At 39.7% G+C, this 18,333-nt stretch overlaps 1 protein-coding gene across 5 annotated transcripts in view; it reads left to right on the top strand.

Annotated features, from left to right (window-relative positions):
- The window catches only part of LOC132394079 (uncharacterized), a 103,519-nt gene that overhangs the window by 39,813 nt on the left and 45,373 nt on the right, over window positions 1-18,333 (top strand). For all 5 annotated transcript variants that reach the window (XM_059969789.1, XM_059969786.1, XM_059969787.1 and 2 more), the window contains 2 exons: window positions 13,529-13,683; window positions 16,891-16,968. In XM_059969789.1, coding sequence (XP_059825772.1) covers window positions 13,529-13,683; window positions 16,891-16,968 — 233 coding nt within the window. The remainder of the gene's footprint in view (window positions 1-13,528; window positions 13,684-16,890; window positions 16,969-18,333) is intronic.

Genomic DNA, 18,333 nt, shown 5'->3' with positions numbered 1-18,333 from the left:
TCCAATTCATCCAGTCATCCCCACTCCCCTGCCTTCTCCCCATACCCTTTGATGCCCTGGCTAATCAAGAATCTATTCATTTCTGCCTTAAATACACCCAGTGACTTGGCCTCCACAGCCACTCATGGCAACAAATTTCACTTATTTACCACCCTCTGACTAAAGTAATTTCTCTGCATTTCTGTTCTAAATGGACATCCTTCAATCTGGAAGTTGTCCTAGACTCCCCTACCATGGGTAATAACTTTGCCATGTCTAATCTGTTCATGCCTTTTAACATTTGGAATGTTTCTATGAGATCCGCCCTCATTCTCCTGAACTCCAGGGAATACAGCCCAAGAGGTACCAGATGATCTTCATACGGTAACCTGTTTGTTCCTGGGATCATTCTTGTGAATCTTCTCTGAACCCTCTCCAATGTCAGTATATCCTTTCTAAAATAAGGAGACCAAAACTACACACAATACTCCAAGTGTGGTCTCACAAGTGCCTTATAGAACCTCAACATCACATCCCTGCTCTTATGTTCTATACCTCTAGAAGTGAATGCCAACATTGCATTCGCCTTCTTCGCCATTGACTCAACCTGGAAGTTAACCTTTAGGTATCCTGCACAAAGACTCCCAAGTCCTTTTGCATCTCTGTATTTTGAATTATATCCCCATCTAAATAATAGTCTGCCTATTTATTTCTTCCACCAAAGTGCATGACCGTACACTTTCCAACGTTGTATTTCATTTTCCACTCCTTTGCCCATTCCCCTAAACTATCTAAGTCTCTCTGCAGGCTCCCTGTTTCCTCAACACTGCCTGTTCCTCCACCTATCTTTGTATCATTGGCGAATTTAGCCACAAATCCATTAATCCCATAATCCAAATCATTGACATACATCGTAAAAAGCAGCGGCCCCAACACCGACCCCTGTGGAACTCCACTGGTAACTGGCAGCTAGCCAGAACAGGATCCCTTTATTCCCACTCTCTGTTTTCTGCTGATCAGTCAATGCTCCACCATGCTAGTAACTTCCCTGTAATTCCATGGGCTCTTATCTTGCTAAGCAGCCAAATATGTGGCACCTTGTCAAAGGCCTTCTGAAAATCCATGTACACCACATCTACTGCATCTCCTTTGAGTACCCTGCTTGTAATTTCCTCAAAGAATTGCAGTAGGTTAGTCTGGCATGATTTTCCTTTCAGAGAACCATGATGACTTTGGCCTATCTTGTCATTTGTAGTCCGTAATCTCATCCCTAACAATCGATGGTGTTAAATACTGAGCTGTAGTCAATAAACAGCAGCCTGTCTTAGGTATTACTATTGTCCAGGTGATCCCAAGACCAAGTGGAGAGTCAGTAATATTGCATTCACTGTAGACCTGTTATGCTGATAAGCACATTGCTGAGGGCCCAGGGTCCTTGCTTAAGCAGGAGTTGATTCTGGCCATGACCAACCTCTCCAAGCACTTCATCACAGCGGATGTGAGAGCCACTGGGTAATATTTGTTTAGGTGGGAAATACTGACTGAAGCAGTGGTACATTGAAGATATCCTCGAACATTTCCATGATTTAGTTGGCGCAGGTTTTTAGAGCCACACCAGGTACACCATCAGGGCTTGATGGCTTGCTGGGGTTCACCCTCTTGAAAGATGCTCTAACTGAGATCACAGGGTCACCAGATGCTGCAGGGATTTGCACAGGTGTAGTTTCATTCTCCCTTTTGAAGTGTGCATAAAAAGCGTTGGGAGTGAAATATCACGGCCATTGATGATGTTGGGTTTCACTTTGTAGTAAGTAATGGCTGCAAACACTGCCAGAGCCGCTGTGCATCAGATTCTGTCTCTAACCTCATTCAGAATTGTTTTTTCATGCTTAACATAACATTCTGTAGGTCATCCTGGACTTCTTGTATGGTTCTGGATTACCGGTCCTGAGTGCCACGTATCTAGCCCTGAGTAGACTATGAATCTCCTGGTCTATCCATAGCTTTTGATTTGGGAAAAAAGAAGAAGTGCCTGTTTGTTGAGCCTCTGAGGGAAGAGATGACATTTATTTCATACTGCCAGAAGCCTATATAACTAATCATGTGAAAGCAAACTTTGTACAGGCATTCGAATGGCACCATTCATCTGTAAGCCATTAGCTGATCATGCTGTTATTTGATGTGGGACAAAAAACAGAATATCTCAAACTTTGTTCTGTCATAGCTGTGTATCAATCATTAGTAACATTACATTTTCACCATTTGATCTTTTCAATAGCTCTTCAAAGATGACACACAATGTAAGACAGACTCTTTTCCCACAGAAAGGAATGTTTGCATTGTGCAGGTACAAGAAATAAACAAATAATATGTTACTGCATATTTGCAACTTGGAAGCATTAACTTTTCATAAATTTTCCACACCTGACTCCACTCTCCCTGTGTTATAAGGTAGCATTTAGGCGTAAGATGAACTTTCTTGATTGGGGCCTTGCTCACCTTTCCTAGTCTTAGGCAAATTACAATGCTGACCCCGTCTCAAGCACTTCACTGAGTGTTAGGCCTTGGAAAGTAAGGAACTGCTTCTCATTTCCTAGATTCTGATTTTTATCCAGGCTCAGGAATGCAGCTGCATGCTACCAGGGTGACAGCCTCACAACAGTTAGATGCTGGGAGGAGAATGCCATCAGGTTGCTCAAAGCAGTACTTTGGTTTTTCATCCACTCTTGGTGCAAGCCCTACCACTCACTGGACAGGATTTCATTTGACTTCATCTTAGAGTTAGAGTCATAGAACAATACAGCACAGAAACAGACCCTTCAGTCCATCTAGTCTGTGCCAACCAATTAATCTGCCTAGTATCATCGACCTGCATCCAGAACATTGCCCTCCGGACTCCTATCATCCATGTACCTATCCAAATTTCTCTTAAATGTTGAAATCAATCCTGCATCCACCACTTGCACTGGCAGCTCATTCCGCACTCTCACCATGCTCTGAGTGAAGAAGATGCCCCTCATGTTCCCCTTAAATATTTCTCCTTTCACCTTTAACCCATGAGCTCTAGTTGTGGTCCCACCCAACCTCAGTGTTAAAAGCCTGCTTGCATTCACCATATCTATACCTCTCATGATGTAGGATACATCTATCAAATCTCCTCTTAAACTTCTATGTCCTAGGGAATAGTGTCCTAACCTATTTCAACCTTTCCCTGTAACTTAGGTCCTCAAGTCCTGGAAACATACTTGTACATTTTCTCTGTTCTCTTTCAATTTTATTTATATCTTTCCTGGGGGTGGGTGACCAGGACTGAACACAATTCTCCAAATCATGCCTCACCAACATCATATACAATTTCAACATAACATCCCAACTCCAGTACTCAATACGTATATTTATGAAACCAATGTGCCAAAAGCTTTTGTTATGACCTATCTGTCTGTGATGCCACTTTCAAGGAATTATGGTTATGCATTCCTACATCCCTCTGTTTTATCACACTTCTCAGTGTCCTATCACTCACTGCTAAGAACTACCCTGGTTGGTCCTACTGAAGTGCAGCGTCTGACACTTTTCTACATTAAATTCCATCTGCCACTTTTCAGCCCATTTTACCAGCTGATGCAGATCCCACTGCAAACTTTGATAGCCTTCCTCCCCGTCCAGTAGATCTCTAATCTTGGTGGTCACTTATGCTGCTCCAGTTTACCACATTATCATCCAGGTCTTTGATATAGATGAGAAACAATACCTATACTGATCTCTGCGACACTCAACTCGTCATTGGCCTCCAATCAGAGAGGCAACCATCTCCAACCACTCTATTGCTTCTCCTGTGAAGACAATGTTTAATCCAATTTACTACTTCATTTGCATGCTAAGCAATTGACCTTTTTGAACAACCTCCCATGTGGGATCTTGTCAAGAGTCTTGACGAAGTCCACATAGACAACATCAACTGCCTTGCTCCATCAACTTTCCTGATAACTTCCTTGATAAACTCTATAAGACTGGTTAGAGACAACTTACCATGCACAAAGCCATGTTGCGTATCCCTAAGCCAAAGGGGATAACTAACTTAACTTCACTTGCCCTTTAATTGAAATATTCCCACAACCTATGGACTCACTTTCAAGGATCTTCATCTCATGTTCTCAATACTTATTATTTACTTATTCAGTATTATTTCTTTCTTTTTGTATTTGCAGTTTTTTGTCTTTTGAACACTGGTTGAATGTCCTAGTTGGTGCAATCTTTCAATGATTATGGTTATTATCCTAATATGAACTTATTGAAAATGCTCACAAGAAAATAAATCTCAGGATTATATATGGTGGTATATATCTACTTTGATAACAAAATAGCTTTGAACTTTGAACTTTTGATCAGCTCCTGTCTATCCAAATACTAGTATATCCTGTCCTTTAGAATAACTTCCAGTAACTTTTCCACTACTGATATCAGACTCATCATCCTATAGTTACTTGGTTTCTTCTTAGAGCCTTTTTTAAACAGTGAAACAACATTAGCTATCCTCCAATCCTGTGGCACCCAACCGGTAGCTAGGGGTGATTTAAACATTTCTGTTGGTCCCCTCCAATTTCTGCACTAGCCTCTCATGGAGCCTGAGGGAACACATTGTCAGGTCCTGGGAATTTATTCAATCTAATTTGCCTCAAGACAGCAAACACCTCCTTCTTTGTAATCTGTATAGGAACTGTGACTTCTCTGCTGCATTGTCTCACTTTGATAGACTTTGTGTCCATCTCCTGAGTAAATACAGATGCAAAAAATCCATTTAAGATCTGCAACATCCATTTTGGCTCTATGCATAGATTACCGCTCTGATCTTCCAGTTTTGTGCCTTGTAATCCTTTTGCTCCTAATATATTTGTAGAAACCCTTGGGATTCACCTTCACCTTGTCTGCTAGATCAACCTCATGTTTTCTTTTAGCCCTCCTGATTTCCTTCTTAAGTGTTCTCTTGCATTTCTTACCATATACTCTTCAAGTGCCTCATTTGTTCCTGCCTGCCTATACCTGCTATGCACCTACCTTTTTTTTCTTAGGCCTCAATTACTCTGGAAAACCAATGTTTCCTAAACCTGTTATTCTTGCCTTTTATTCTGACAGGAACATACAATCTCTGTACTCTCAAAATTCCACTCCTACTTACCAAGTACACCTTTGCCAGAAAACAACTTGTCCCAATCCACACTTGCCAGATCCTTTCTGATATCATCAAATTTGGCTTTTCCTCAGTTTAGAAATTCAACCTGAGGTCCAGTCTTTTCCTTTTGCATAATTACCTTAAAACTAATAGCATTATGATCACTAGATGCAAAGTATCCCCTATACAAGCTTCTGCCACTTGCCCAGTTTCATTCCCTAACAGGAGATCTAGTATCACGCTCTCTATAGTTGTGACTTCTATGTACTGATCAAGGAAACTTTCCTGAACACATTTAACAAATTATTTCCCATCTAACCATTTTTCAGTATGGAAGTCCTAGTCAATATGTGGAAAGTTAAAATCACCTGCTATAATAACCACATGCTTCTCACACCAGTCTGCAATCTCTCTACAGGTTTGCTCCTTTGAATCTTGCAGACTGTTGGGTGGTGTATTACATAATCACATTAACATGGCCATACCTTTCTTATTCCTCAGTTTTACCTATAAAGCCTCACTAGAGCTCTCCAGTTTGTCTTGTACTAAGTATTGCCATGACTTTTTCTCTGACTAGTAATGCCACCCTCCCCCTGTATTTACTCCCACTCTATCATGCCTAAAACAATGGAATCCCTGATCATTACATTCCCCCTCCTACAACCAAGTCTCACTAATGGCTACAATGTCATATTTCCATGTGCTGATCCATGCTCTAACTTCATCCACCTTTCCTGCAATACTCCTTGCATTGAAGTGTACGCAGCTCAGAACATTAGCCCAACCTTGCTTGACCTTTCAATTTCTGGCTTAGTATGTAGACTTAACAACATCTTTCTCCGCAACCACTCCATTATCTGTTCTTTGCTTTGGATCCTATCTCCACCCATAACTGGTTTAATCCCCCCACCCCCACCCTTTGTGCAGCACTAGAAAACCTTCCTGCTAGTATATTAGTCCCTCTCTAGTTCAGGTGCAAATCATCCCTTGTATACAGGTGCCTCCTTCTCTAGAAGAGCACCCAGTGATCTTACTTTTGGCCTCACTGGCACATAACATAGGTAGCAATCCTGTTATCACAGCCTTGGAGGTCTTGTCCTTTAGCTTAACACCTAACTTCCTGAACTCACTTTGCAGGCTCTTGTCACCCCTCCTACCCAAGTCATCGATATCGACGTAAACCACAACCTCTGGCTCACCGTCCCACTTAAGAATGTCGTGGACCTCGGTCCAAGATGTCCCTGACCCAGGCACCCAGGAGGCAACAACCATCTAGGAGTCTTATTCTCATCCACAGAACCTCCTTTCTTTTACCCTAACCAACAAATCCCCTAATTCAACATCTCACCTCTTCTGTCCCCTTCCCTTCTGAGCAACAGAGCACGATTCAATGCCAGAGACCTGACCGCTGTGACGTTCCTCTGTTAGGTTATTCGGCCAACAGTAGTTGAGTGAAACGATCACAGGGGTATCAGCTGCCTATCCCTTTCCCTTCCTGATGGTTGCCCAGTTACCTATGTTCTGTACCTTGGGTGTAACTATCTCACTTTACGTCCTCTCTGTCAACTGCTCAGCCTCCTGAATGGTCCAGAGTTTATCCTACTCCTTAATATGGTCAATATGCCCTTCTTGCAGGTGTTGTTATCAGGGATATTGAAGGTCTCCCTGCCTTCTCATACCCTGCAGAAGGGAGCAGTCCACTATCCTGCCTGGCATCCCCACTGCTCTAATTGTGGAATCAGAAATAAGGAAAGAATAAATAACAAAAAACTCTACCTTTGGCCTTCACTTCTCCTTGGTGAAGCCTTGATGAGCCAAAGCCTCAACTCCCCACTCCAACACTGGCCCACTCACACAATGGCCGCTCTATTTAAATCTAACTTTTTTTATTGAACCTTGCCAAGTGCCTAATTATGCACAATCTAATGCCTTCTGGAGACTGTGGCATGCAAAATGTGCCAACTGGCTCCAGTTCACATCTTTTAAGCTCTCTCTCCCTCCAAGCAGGGAGCTCAGCTGTTTTCCTGAAGTCCCCTGGGACAGATGATGAGGAGGGAGGGCAACCTTCAGTGCTGTAGGTCGCAAAAAGTGGCAATCATGGCAGTAGCCATGCTGAATATACTAACAGAGTACATCATATTGCCTACAGATTTTCTTGAGCCACTCCATTGCTTTCACCTCACAGTCACAGGGAGTTCCCCCATGTGGAAATAACGGGCCTCACAAACAACAATTCTTCCAAGTAATTCACCAACTTCTTCTGTTGAAATAAATATGTACAGATGCTATTGAAAACCTTCAGTTTTGCTTTTAGAACTAGAGAAAGGTTCAGCAAGATTGCACAAAGTTGGATATCACCAATGAGGAACTTTTAGTGAGTGACAGAACAGCACTGAGCCTCTGATGCATTAGAAGGAATAAAAGAAGCCACTAACTGCAAATCAGAAGGATATCTTTCTAAGTTTTGATAGATCCCCTATATTGTTGTTGTCCCTCTCTGTGCCTTGTGGCACATCAGGCGGTAACCTTGCTATTTCCTTAGAATTTGTCTGTTTTTTATGAGACTGTGTTGCTAGCTTGATGCTCAACTCAGCGTGGATGGAAAGTGTACAAGGAGCTGAATGATTTGAACCTGGGACTACTCACCTCGAAGTCTGGTGTGGATGGCACTACACCACCAGCTGGCCAATTTCTCCTATCTATCTCTTGACAAAACCTAACTACTTGTATCTCTTTGATCAAGAGAATGAAAAGGTACTCTGGCCATTGACAATCAGGGGATTCATAGAATTATTTGCGGCTTCTACGATATGTTAAGAGCAAAAGGATTGCAAGGGACAAAGTTTTTCCTCTGGAAGATTAGAATGGTAATCTATGTGTGGAGCCAAAAGAGATGGGGGAGATCTAAAATGGATTTTTTTGTGTCTGCATTTACTCAGGAGATGGACACAGAGTCTATAGAAGTGAGGCAAAGTAGCAGCGAGGTCATGGACCCTATACAGGTCACAGGGGAGGAGGTGCCTGCTGTCTTGAAGCAAAGGTGCACAAACCCCCTGGTCCTGACCAGGTGCTCAGACCCTATGGGAGGCAAATGCAGAAATTGCAGGGGCCCCAGCAGAGATATTTAAATCATCCTTAGCAACAGGTGAGGTGCTGGAGGAATGGAGGATAGCTAATGTTGTTTTGCTGTTTAAGAAAGGCTCTAAGAATCAACCAAGCAATTATAGGCTGGTGAGCCGGATATCAGTAGTGGGAAAGTTATTGGAAGCCATTTAAAGGACCAGATTTATGGGTATTGAGTTAGACAGGAACTGATTAGGTATAGTCAGCTTTGTTTATTAGCAGGTTGTGTCTAACCAATCTTCTAATGTATTTTGAGGAAGTTACCAGGAATGTTGATGAAAGTAAGGCTGTTGTCTATATGGACTTCAGCAAGGCATTTGACAAGGTCCCGTATGGGTGGTTGGTCAAGAAGGTTTAGTCACTTGGCATTCAAGATGAGGTAGTAAATTGGATTAGGCATTGGCTTTGCAGGAGAAGCTAGAGAGTGGTAGTAGGTAGTTGCCTCTCTGACTGTAGGCCTGTGATTAGTGGAGTGCTGTAGGGATTGGTGCTGGATCTGTTGTTTGTATCTCTATCAATGATCTGGATGATAATGTGGTTAACTGTATTAGCAAATTTGCAGATGGCAGCAAGATTGGGGGTGTAGTGGACAGCAAGGAAGACTATCAAAGCTTGTAGTGAGATCTGGATCAGCTGGAAAAATGGGCTGAGAATGGCAAATGGAACTTAATGCAGACAAATGTGAGATGTTGCACTTTGGGAGGATCAACCAGGTCCGTCTTACACAGTCAGCGGTAAGACACTGAGAAGTGCGGTAGAAGGAGAGGATCTGAGAACACAGATCCATAATTTATTGAAAGTGGCATCACAGATAGATAGGTTTAATAAGAAAGCTTTTGACACATTGGCCTTCATAGTTGAAAGTATTGACTTTGGATGTTATGTTGAAATTGTATAAGACATTGGTGATGCTTAATATGGAGTATTGTGTGTCGTTTTGGTCAGGAAAGATGTAAATAAGATTGAAAGTACGGAGAAAATTTATAAGGCTGTTACCGGGACTGGAGGACCTGAGCTATCAGCAAAGATTATATAGATTAGCACTTTATTCCTTTGAACGTCGAAGATTTGATAGAGCGGTATAGATAGGGTAAATGCAACAAGGTTTTTTCCACTGAGGTTGGGTGTGACTATGATAGAGGTTATGGGTTAAGAGTGAAAGGTGAAATGTTTAAGGGGGAACATGAGGGGAAGTTTCTTCACTCAGATTGGTGAGAGTGTGGAATAAGCTGCCAGTGCAAGAGGTGAGTGTGATTTCGATTTCAGAGTTTAAAAGAAGTTTGGTTGGGTACATGGATGGGAGGTGTATGGAGGGCTATGGTCTGGGTCAATGGGTCTAAGTAATTTAAATGATCCAACACGGACTAGAAAGATCGAAGAGCCTGTATCAGTGCTGTAATTTTCTATGACTCTATGTTCATGTTTTCAGGAACCTTAAGCAGCTAAGGGAATGCGTTCCATTGAGGGAGTGTTTTATAGGATGCATAAATGTGTGTTTCCGCTTGTTTGACTAAGCATTAGTATGTGTATTGTGATAAGGCTCATGCATATTTACTCTTGAGTGTGTGCTGCTCTTAAATATTGTTTCAGAATACGAAGAAATGTTTTGGCTTGAATCTAATTCAATGCAATCATCAGAAAATATAAAGATTTTGTAAGTGTATTTTGGAAACCCTGGGCAACAAGGTCCTAAGAAACTTAAGGGTTTATATTCTTAACTTAAAGCCTTAATTGTTTCAAAGCAGTAAAACAGTATCCTGGATCAAAGGTTGGTTATTGTAAATAATGCGAGTTATTTAAAATTCCCATATTACTATAAAAAGGACACCTCTAATAGCTGCCTGCTGTAAAGTACTGATAATTATGACTGAACTGCTTCTTGTGAAGGTATTCAGGAGGAATGGAGAAAGATAGATGAAAGAACTAGGCAATTAATGTCTGGGCTTATTTGGACTGAAGAATAGAATGGCAGTTTTGCACCCGTCCAAATATGAGGAAGTTATAGGATTATTAAGGCTGATGGAATAAGTAGATGGTTGGCAGATGAAATTTAATGCTGATAAATGCAGCTTGTTATGCTGATTTCAATCAGTCATTGAAAAATTGTGATTTAGATGGGAAAATAGCTCTTTGAACATCCAGGATGAATATGCCTTTTTGCTGATAGCAATTCTCCCATCTCCATCTTCCTGTTATTTGTTATATATTTCTGTTATATCTTCCATGCCTCTGCTCATTCTCCCAAACATACTGTAACCTGTGGGGGGAAAAAACCTACAGATAAAATTATTTTTGGGAAAACTTAGTTTTACAGAAGTCTGAATTTTAGAAAAATTGCCATTGACCGTAGTTTTTGTGAACTTCTGCAACTTAAGCAACTTCTAAAAGTAGGAAACATTTCTACAGTCATAGCAATAGTTAGACAAATTCTATCATCAACTAATTGTAAATGGTGCAGTGTGTCAAGGTATATTCACATGAGGGAGAAGTGCAAGAAAATTAAAACCAAAGTTCCCTGGATGATAGAAAAGATAGTGAGTATAAGAGAGCAGAAAAAAGAGTGAATGACATATTCCCAGCTCTTCATTCTGATAAGAGTCTAAGTTAAAAAGGAAATAAGAGAGACAAAGATAGATAAGAAAAGAAACATAGTAACAAATCCAGAAAATTTCTACAGCCATACTAGTGGGAAAAGGGTAGGGTGAATAAAGCAGAAAGGAAATCTGTGGAGACAATGGGTATGGCGTTTAAATCATTCTGCATCTCAACGTAGCAAGATGCAGTTAAAATTCTGGTTGGTCTAAAAATTTGATGAATTGGAAAGGCAAGCTGGACTTAAAGTGGATAAGTCACCTGGTCTAATGGGATGAATCCTAGGTTACTGAAAGAAGGGAAGAATCTGATGATGCCCGATGGATTTAAAGTTTTTAATGTTACACCCTTGCGCAAGAACAGAGAGATCTGGTGAATACGCACAGCCTAGAAAGTTGACAAAGTAGTTGTTTTTTTCATTTATGAACATTTCTAAAACACTGATTCTGCACACAGGATAAACGTGTTCATATCTTGGCATCACAGTTTATGAAAGCTTCCAAAAGACAAGATGTAGGGGAAAAAACCTTCACGTCTTTAATAAAGAAGTCACTAAGAGATCAAATAGGGATTTAAAAGAAGTGTCCATACCCTTATTTCCTTAAGAAGGTGGTAGCACCTCCTTTTTCAATAGTAAGGATTCTACATCAGCATACTTCTTGAATGGAACACAATGTAGCTATCTATAGAATAGAAATTCCTGTGGGATTGCTCTAAGTAGGGGAGTAATACAAGGATTATTACTTTATAATTGTTGTTAACTGGGTGTTCTCATTTCTCTAACAGATTCTCTATGTCAACGATCCATCTAAAACTACACAGCACCAGATTGTTGTGATATTTTCTATGGCTATTCCAGCAATTTACTCTTCTTAAAAGAAGTTTCCTCTTATTTCTAGATACTAGTTCTTCCTGTTCAAATTAAGAATTGACAGGTACCTTAAGAGATACTACTAGTGAAAAATGTGTTAAAATGGCAGGGAGATCTCCTCTTGGAAAATAGATGATCTTGAAAAAGTTTATTTCTAGGCAAATACCAGCATTAAGATTCACTGTTAGTGAAATCTATACCACTGTACATTATTAAAGACACCTGTGCAATCTTCCTGTGCCTCATTTGGCACATCAGGCAACACCTTTGCCATTTCTTTAGCGTTTGTCTGTTTTATGAGGCCAAGTTGCTAGCTCGACGCTCAACCTAGTACAGGTGGGACTCGTGCAGGAAGCCAGATAGTTTCGAGCCCTGGACCTCTTGCCCTGAAGGAATGTGCAGATGCAACTACACCACCAGCACAAAAATCTAGTTATCTTAGATGATGAAAAATATGTTGATTCACAAGTGAGTGTATAAGGAAGTGAAAAGGTTCTGTCAGTTCATTGACGCTGCCTCCCTCATCTTTAACCTTTTCTGATAATGTAACATGGAAACTTTTCTAAGGTCTCATTTCTTTCATTGGTATTGATTATGAAACACTTAATGAAAATTTCCTCCCGTATACAGTGAACAATCTTCCTTTCCTTTGTTGCATCGGGAAGTTGGAAATTTTGGAATTTTGCTCTTCACATTTATGAGCCCTCCCAGTGTCCTCCTTTGAGTGTCTCCACCTGCCCCTCCGTTTGAAAGCATGTTTTAATATGCTATACATTTAGAGTACCTATTACTGTAGTGTTCGTTAATGAGGGGTAGTGCAGAGCACGCACAAGCATGGCAGCATGCAGGATATTCAACTGATCTTTATTGACAACGCTGCTGTACAGGTATGTGAACTCCTCAGATGTGGAAGTGGTTAACTGAGTGACATAAGAATAACCTATTAACTACCACAACAATTACTACATAACATTCAGTGTTTAATAATTATTGGTAAAGTAAACTTGAGACAACAACTTTCATAACCTCAGTTGAATGACTGTATGCCATCCTCAACCAGAGTCAGTGGAGATTTAAGTGAGATAATCCCATTATTTACAACAAAGTAGGGATGACAACTTGAGAAGTAATATGAGTATATGTGGTCAATAAACTTCCTGGAATTTTTTTTATATCTGTTTACATGCAGATTTTACTTATATCTAGTGTCTGTTGAACTTGAGTCACTAATGCATCCTTTTTCTCATAGCTGTATGTAATTTCAGCTAATATATGATTACAAAGATGATAATAAATATCGGAATTAGAATCAGGTTTAATATTATTGGCAAATGTCATGAAATATGTTGTTTCGGGCACCAATACATTGCAATACACAATAATAAAAAACTATAAATTAAAACAAATATACTGTATAGAAAAATAAATAAGTAATGCAAAAAGCAAGCAGGAAAATAAAAAAACAACAGTGAGGTATTGTGCATGAGTGCATTGTTCATTTAGAAATCTGATGCAGCATTCAGGAAAGCAAAAGTGAGCAATTTTACTTTATTCCTCCTCAGAATGTACTTCCAAAATTGTGTTCATTCTCATCAGTTAGTTTGAGGCAGGCAAGTTAAACATAACCTCTCTCAACTATCAGAACTCTTCACATTACGTAATTGTATTTTCTCTTACAAAACAATGTATGCCTAATGTAAGTAAATCTATGCAAAGGTATACTTTCAACAATGAAGGTTTTGACTGATATGTTGATTTTGATACAATTGTAAAAACAATATTTCCGAACACAGGAACTGTATGTTTCATGCTGCACTGGACCTAAGCTGACAGGGGATTCAATTCTACTCCATGCCAGTGCTATTTGCCACAAGCTAGCCTCTGTGAATGTCAGTTGGACAGCAGCTACTGATGAAGGGATTATAGCACTCACTCAGGCATCTTCATGGTATGTGGTTTATAGTTTGTTTAGGTGATTTGCAATCTCTGCTAGTCATAGGTGGAAATAATTATTATTATAATATCTTAACAATCAAAATTTAAATTCAGTTAGGTAACATATTACTTGTGTGGTAATTGGGATTATAATCAGATTTCTAAAAAAACTGTGATTGAAGAATTTAAGCCATTAATGGGCAATTCTACCTGGATCTGATAATGATGCGAGGACATGCACCAACAGATCCAATGGCATGTAATATATGACTGGACATCACTGTGATTTTCATCAATGCATGCATTGTCTATGGAAGACACTGTCTTTAATAGAGGATACAAGGCTTGTTTTTCATTAGTTATCATCTATGAAGTCCCTCACTGAAGACTTTTTTCAGATATATTAAATACTTAGCCTTGCATCAGCTCTTCCTAATTTCATTCCACCTCAATCCCCCCCACTCCCCACACCATAAGAATCAGAGCTGCGATCCTCACTGTTAATCATCAACATTAATGATTTGGACATGAATGGTGGACGCATGATTGGTAGGCTTGCAGAAGACACAGCAATTGGTTGTTTTCTTAACAGAAAGGAGGATGGTGTTAGGTAACAGGAAGCTATTGATCATTTGGTAAAATGGGCAAAGCAATGGTCCGAAGGAGTTCATTCCTGTTGAGCAAGAGGTGATACACTTTAGAAGAAGTAATAAAGGTTGTCCTGTCAGGAATATTGAAAAACAAAGGGACCTTGCTCTTTTTCTGCCCATAAGTCCCTGAAGATGACAGTACAGGTACAGTATATAAGTTGTGAAGAAAACATATAGGATATGAAGCATTCATTAGCCAAGATACAGAAACTCAGAGCAAGCAGATTATTGTACAGCATTATAAACCATTGCTTAGATCATAGCCAGAGTCCCTTGTACATTCTGGGTATCACACTGCAGAAAGGATGTGGTTGCACTGGAGAGAGTTCAGAGGAGATTCTCTAGGATTTTGCCTGGGGTGAAGCATTTTAATCAATAAGAGTGATTAGATAGGCTGTGGTTATTTTTTTTTGCATTGGAGGAGGCTAACTAACTGGGGACTTCATCGAGCTGAACAAAATTAGGTGGGCACAGGAAAGGTGGATTCTAGAAAACTTTTCTTCATAATGGAAGTGTCAAAAACTAGAGGAAATAGCTTTAGGGTAAAGGGGAAGAGATTTATAGGGAAAAAGTTGTCTGGAATCCAGAATGCATTGCCTGAGTGTGTATTGGAAGAAGACACTCTCATAGCATTTAAGAAGTACAGTAGATTCTAGTTAATTGGGCCATCAGTTAATCAGGGCAGTCACGTATTTGGAACATCTCTTAAAGACAGAAACTAAATGAGAAAATAGCCGAGATTCCCTTCATTTATTTGAAGCACTATGCTGCTTAATTGGGGCAGGAGAGTGGCCAAACAGTTTTTAACAAGCTTTAGATTCGTACACTTGTGTGGCAGTTAGATACTACATCATACTAAGAGAACAGTTTTTAAATAGCACCAACTGCATGTGCTTGTGTTCAAAAAGCAGTGATTTTTGTTACTGATAGTTGGTGAGAAATAAGAAGTAAGACAATTCAGAACTGTTTTACTCACAGTGGTTTCAAGATTCCAGAAATGGCCTGGAGTGAAAATGAAACACTTTCACTATTTCAACAGTTAGGAACGACAAAGAATTTGAAGATATCAACAATCATCTTGAAAGTTACAATGAAAATGAAAAGTTAGAGGATACGGTTATCGATAAGGTCCCTTTTCTCCACTAAATGCCTGTGCTGATTTTGTTCATTTACAGTCAATCAAAAATGTAGCAGAGATTCCTCTGTTAATAACTATAATCAACTAATACAGTTCTATAGTCTTCTCGTTGTCTGAACCCTTAGTGCCTAGGTGGCACATGGGGCCTCCACAAGGGTCTTCCATTTCTGCCAGTCTTTCGCTCTGCTGCTCGCCATTACCCAGTTCATGCCGACTTCTTTCAGTTCTGCTTCCACAGATCCTCGCCATGTCACTATGGGCCTGCCCCTACTTCGCTTCCCTGTGGGGTCCACCTTAGTTGATCATTTGGCATTCTCACTACATGGCCCAGCTATCTCCATCATCTTCTTTTCACATAAACTGAGATTGATTCCATATTGCAAGATGTAAGCAAGTCATGGTTTCTGATTTTTTCAGGCCAGAAGTTCTATAGTACTGTGTTAGTATTGTTCATATTCTAATTTGTTCTGTATTTCCTTTAAATACATAGTTTGTTGCTCAGTTAAATGCTAGTTTATCTTTTTATACCTTTTTCAATATATCCAAGAAACTTTCGCTAATTGGAGCAGTCACTAATTGAGCCAAAATGTTCTGGTCCCAGTGTGTCATAAGCATAATGCATTGTATCTTCAATTGCTAAGACATAAAAAGCTATGAACCATGGGTTGCTCAATGGAGTTGGTATACGTAGTTAATTGATGATCAATAAAGGCAGAGTAGACTGAAGGGCTTGTTTCTGTGCTGCTTGATTCAATGCCTCACTCTAAGCCAATGGGTTTTCAACTTAGTTCATGTCCACTATTTTTGCAAAGCTGGCCATTTTCCTTGTTTATAGCAGTTGAAGCACAAAATGGTAGTGTGTTTGGCTTATAATATCTAAAATATCTGGCTGATAGTTTCTTGAAAAAGATCTCCACATTAATTTATTACTGGAGATATTTAATGTTAAATTTATTTATTTTGACAGTGCCTGGTGCAAGATTTGCAGAAAAGCCCAAGGAAATGCCAAAGTCTGTAAACTATTAAAATAAGTTCATTATGTCTCTGTGGAGAGCTAATATCTTGTTCAAATAACTGCACAGCTCTTAAAATTATTCTTCCTTTATTTTTCCGATCTTACTTTAAAAATAAAATTATTTTCTAATATTTGTTTTTTTTAAGGATTAAAGTAGTAGCACTCTAACTTACTTTGCTACAAAAACAAAAATAACTGTGCTTCAGCTGAAAAAAGACTATCATTGTTTGATAATAAAATAAACAGTACAAACTGTTGAAAAACTGAAATAAAAACAAGAAATGTTGAGAAAACTCAGTACAGCATGAGGCACTTGTGGAGAGGGAAACAGAGTTAACATTTTTTAGGCAATAATTTTTTTTATATGTGTTAGTGTGGTTGTGTTGATAATTCATACAAAAATAATGTTAATTGTAGTCTTTACAGGCTCCTTGCCAATGGATGCCATCTTACAGATGAAAGTATCAATATTTTGGTTACAAAGCATGGAAAAAGGTAATGTCTTTCCTTCACTGATTCCAGTGCATGTATAAAGAAAGAAAAAATAATACCATGTTTTCTTTGAGTATTTTCCCTGTCTAAGAAGTGCCTTTTTAAGTATTCATTTAGTAAACCACACTTGAACTGCTTTCGTACATTAACATTTTTCCCTTAGTAAAGAAACCATTTCAAAAGAGATGTGAGCTCATCAATGCCCTACTTAGTTGAAATAAAACCTCCCTATCTATGTACTCAATTCTTCCAGTGGGAAGTAATAAAATCCTTTCAACTTTTCTGCAATTGCCCACCTCCACCCTGTACTCTATTATATATTAGATCCTAGTAATCTAATCCACTCAGAGTAGATGATCTAGGTTTAGATTAGCTTTATGAATAAACTCTTCTCAGGCTTCAACCTGGGTATAGGTATCAATTATAACCAAATGTTTTGATGACAAACTCTGCCATCTTCTTCAGGGATGATGCATTGGTAAGTTTAGTCCAGTGGTGTTTGTACCCCCATCATCCTCATCCAATCAGATTTACGCTCTCCCACCTTGCTTATAATTGAATTCCAGTTCTAATTTAGAGCAAGACCTTCATCTTTGTTAAAATTCTTTTCCACTAGTTTTACTGTATTTTAATGGCTTCCGTTATCTAAAGCCATTGGTATGGCAGAGTAGTTTTGTACTGTCTAAGTCAATCCTGTGGCCATTGTGAATGCAGTATTTTGCTACCATCAGTGTCTCCAGGTAACCCAAATGGATATACTTCCTGTACTCCTTGATGCGGGTTTCCACCGTGCATCCTGTCTGGCTGATATATGCTGCTCTGCGTTCACAGGGACTTGTGAATAATAGCTGACCTGAGTCCCAGGTTATCTTTGACCTGCATAAGCTGTGACTTGAGATTCCTTATCGGTCTGTGGATGGTGTTAATTCATTATTTCTTCAGGATCCCTGGTGATCCTTCCAGAATCTGTGGAAATATAGGGAAGACAGGCAGTAGTGATGGGTTCCTCCTTGTTAGGTTTTCTGTTTTTTTCCGCCAACCCTTTTAAGGGTCCAATTGATTTCCTTCACCTTGTAGCCGTTCTGTAGGAACGTTGTGCGCGATCGTCTTATTTCCTCAGGGAGACTCTCAGGGTCCGAAATAGTTTTCACATGGTTAATCAAGGTGGAAAGAACTGCTCTATGTTAGGAGGTGTGATGGTGGCTCTTACTGTTCAGGTATAAGTCCGTGTGAGTGGGTTTCTAATTGGGACCATGTCTGAGGCTACTATCTGGTTTGCGTGGTATTAGAATGTCCAGAAATGAGAGGCAACCATTCTTCCCCATCTCCATCGTAAATTGAACATTTGGATGTACGCTGTTCAGATGG

The sequence above is a fragment of the Hypanus sabinus genome, chromosome 5 (genome assembly GCF_030144855.1).
Source record: "Hypanus sabinus isolate sHypSab1 chromosome 5, sHypSab1.hap1, whole genome shotgun sequence".
Taxonomy (NCBI): Eukaryota; Metazoa; Chordata; class Chondrichthyes; order Myliobatiformes; family Dasyatidae; genus Hypanus; species Hypanus sabinus.
The sequence above is the reverse complement of the archived record's forward strand: the minus strand, read 5'-3'. Positions and strand labels throughout refer to the sequence as shown.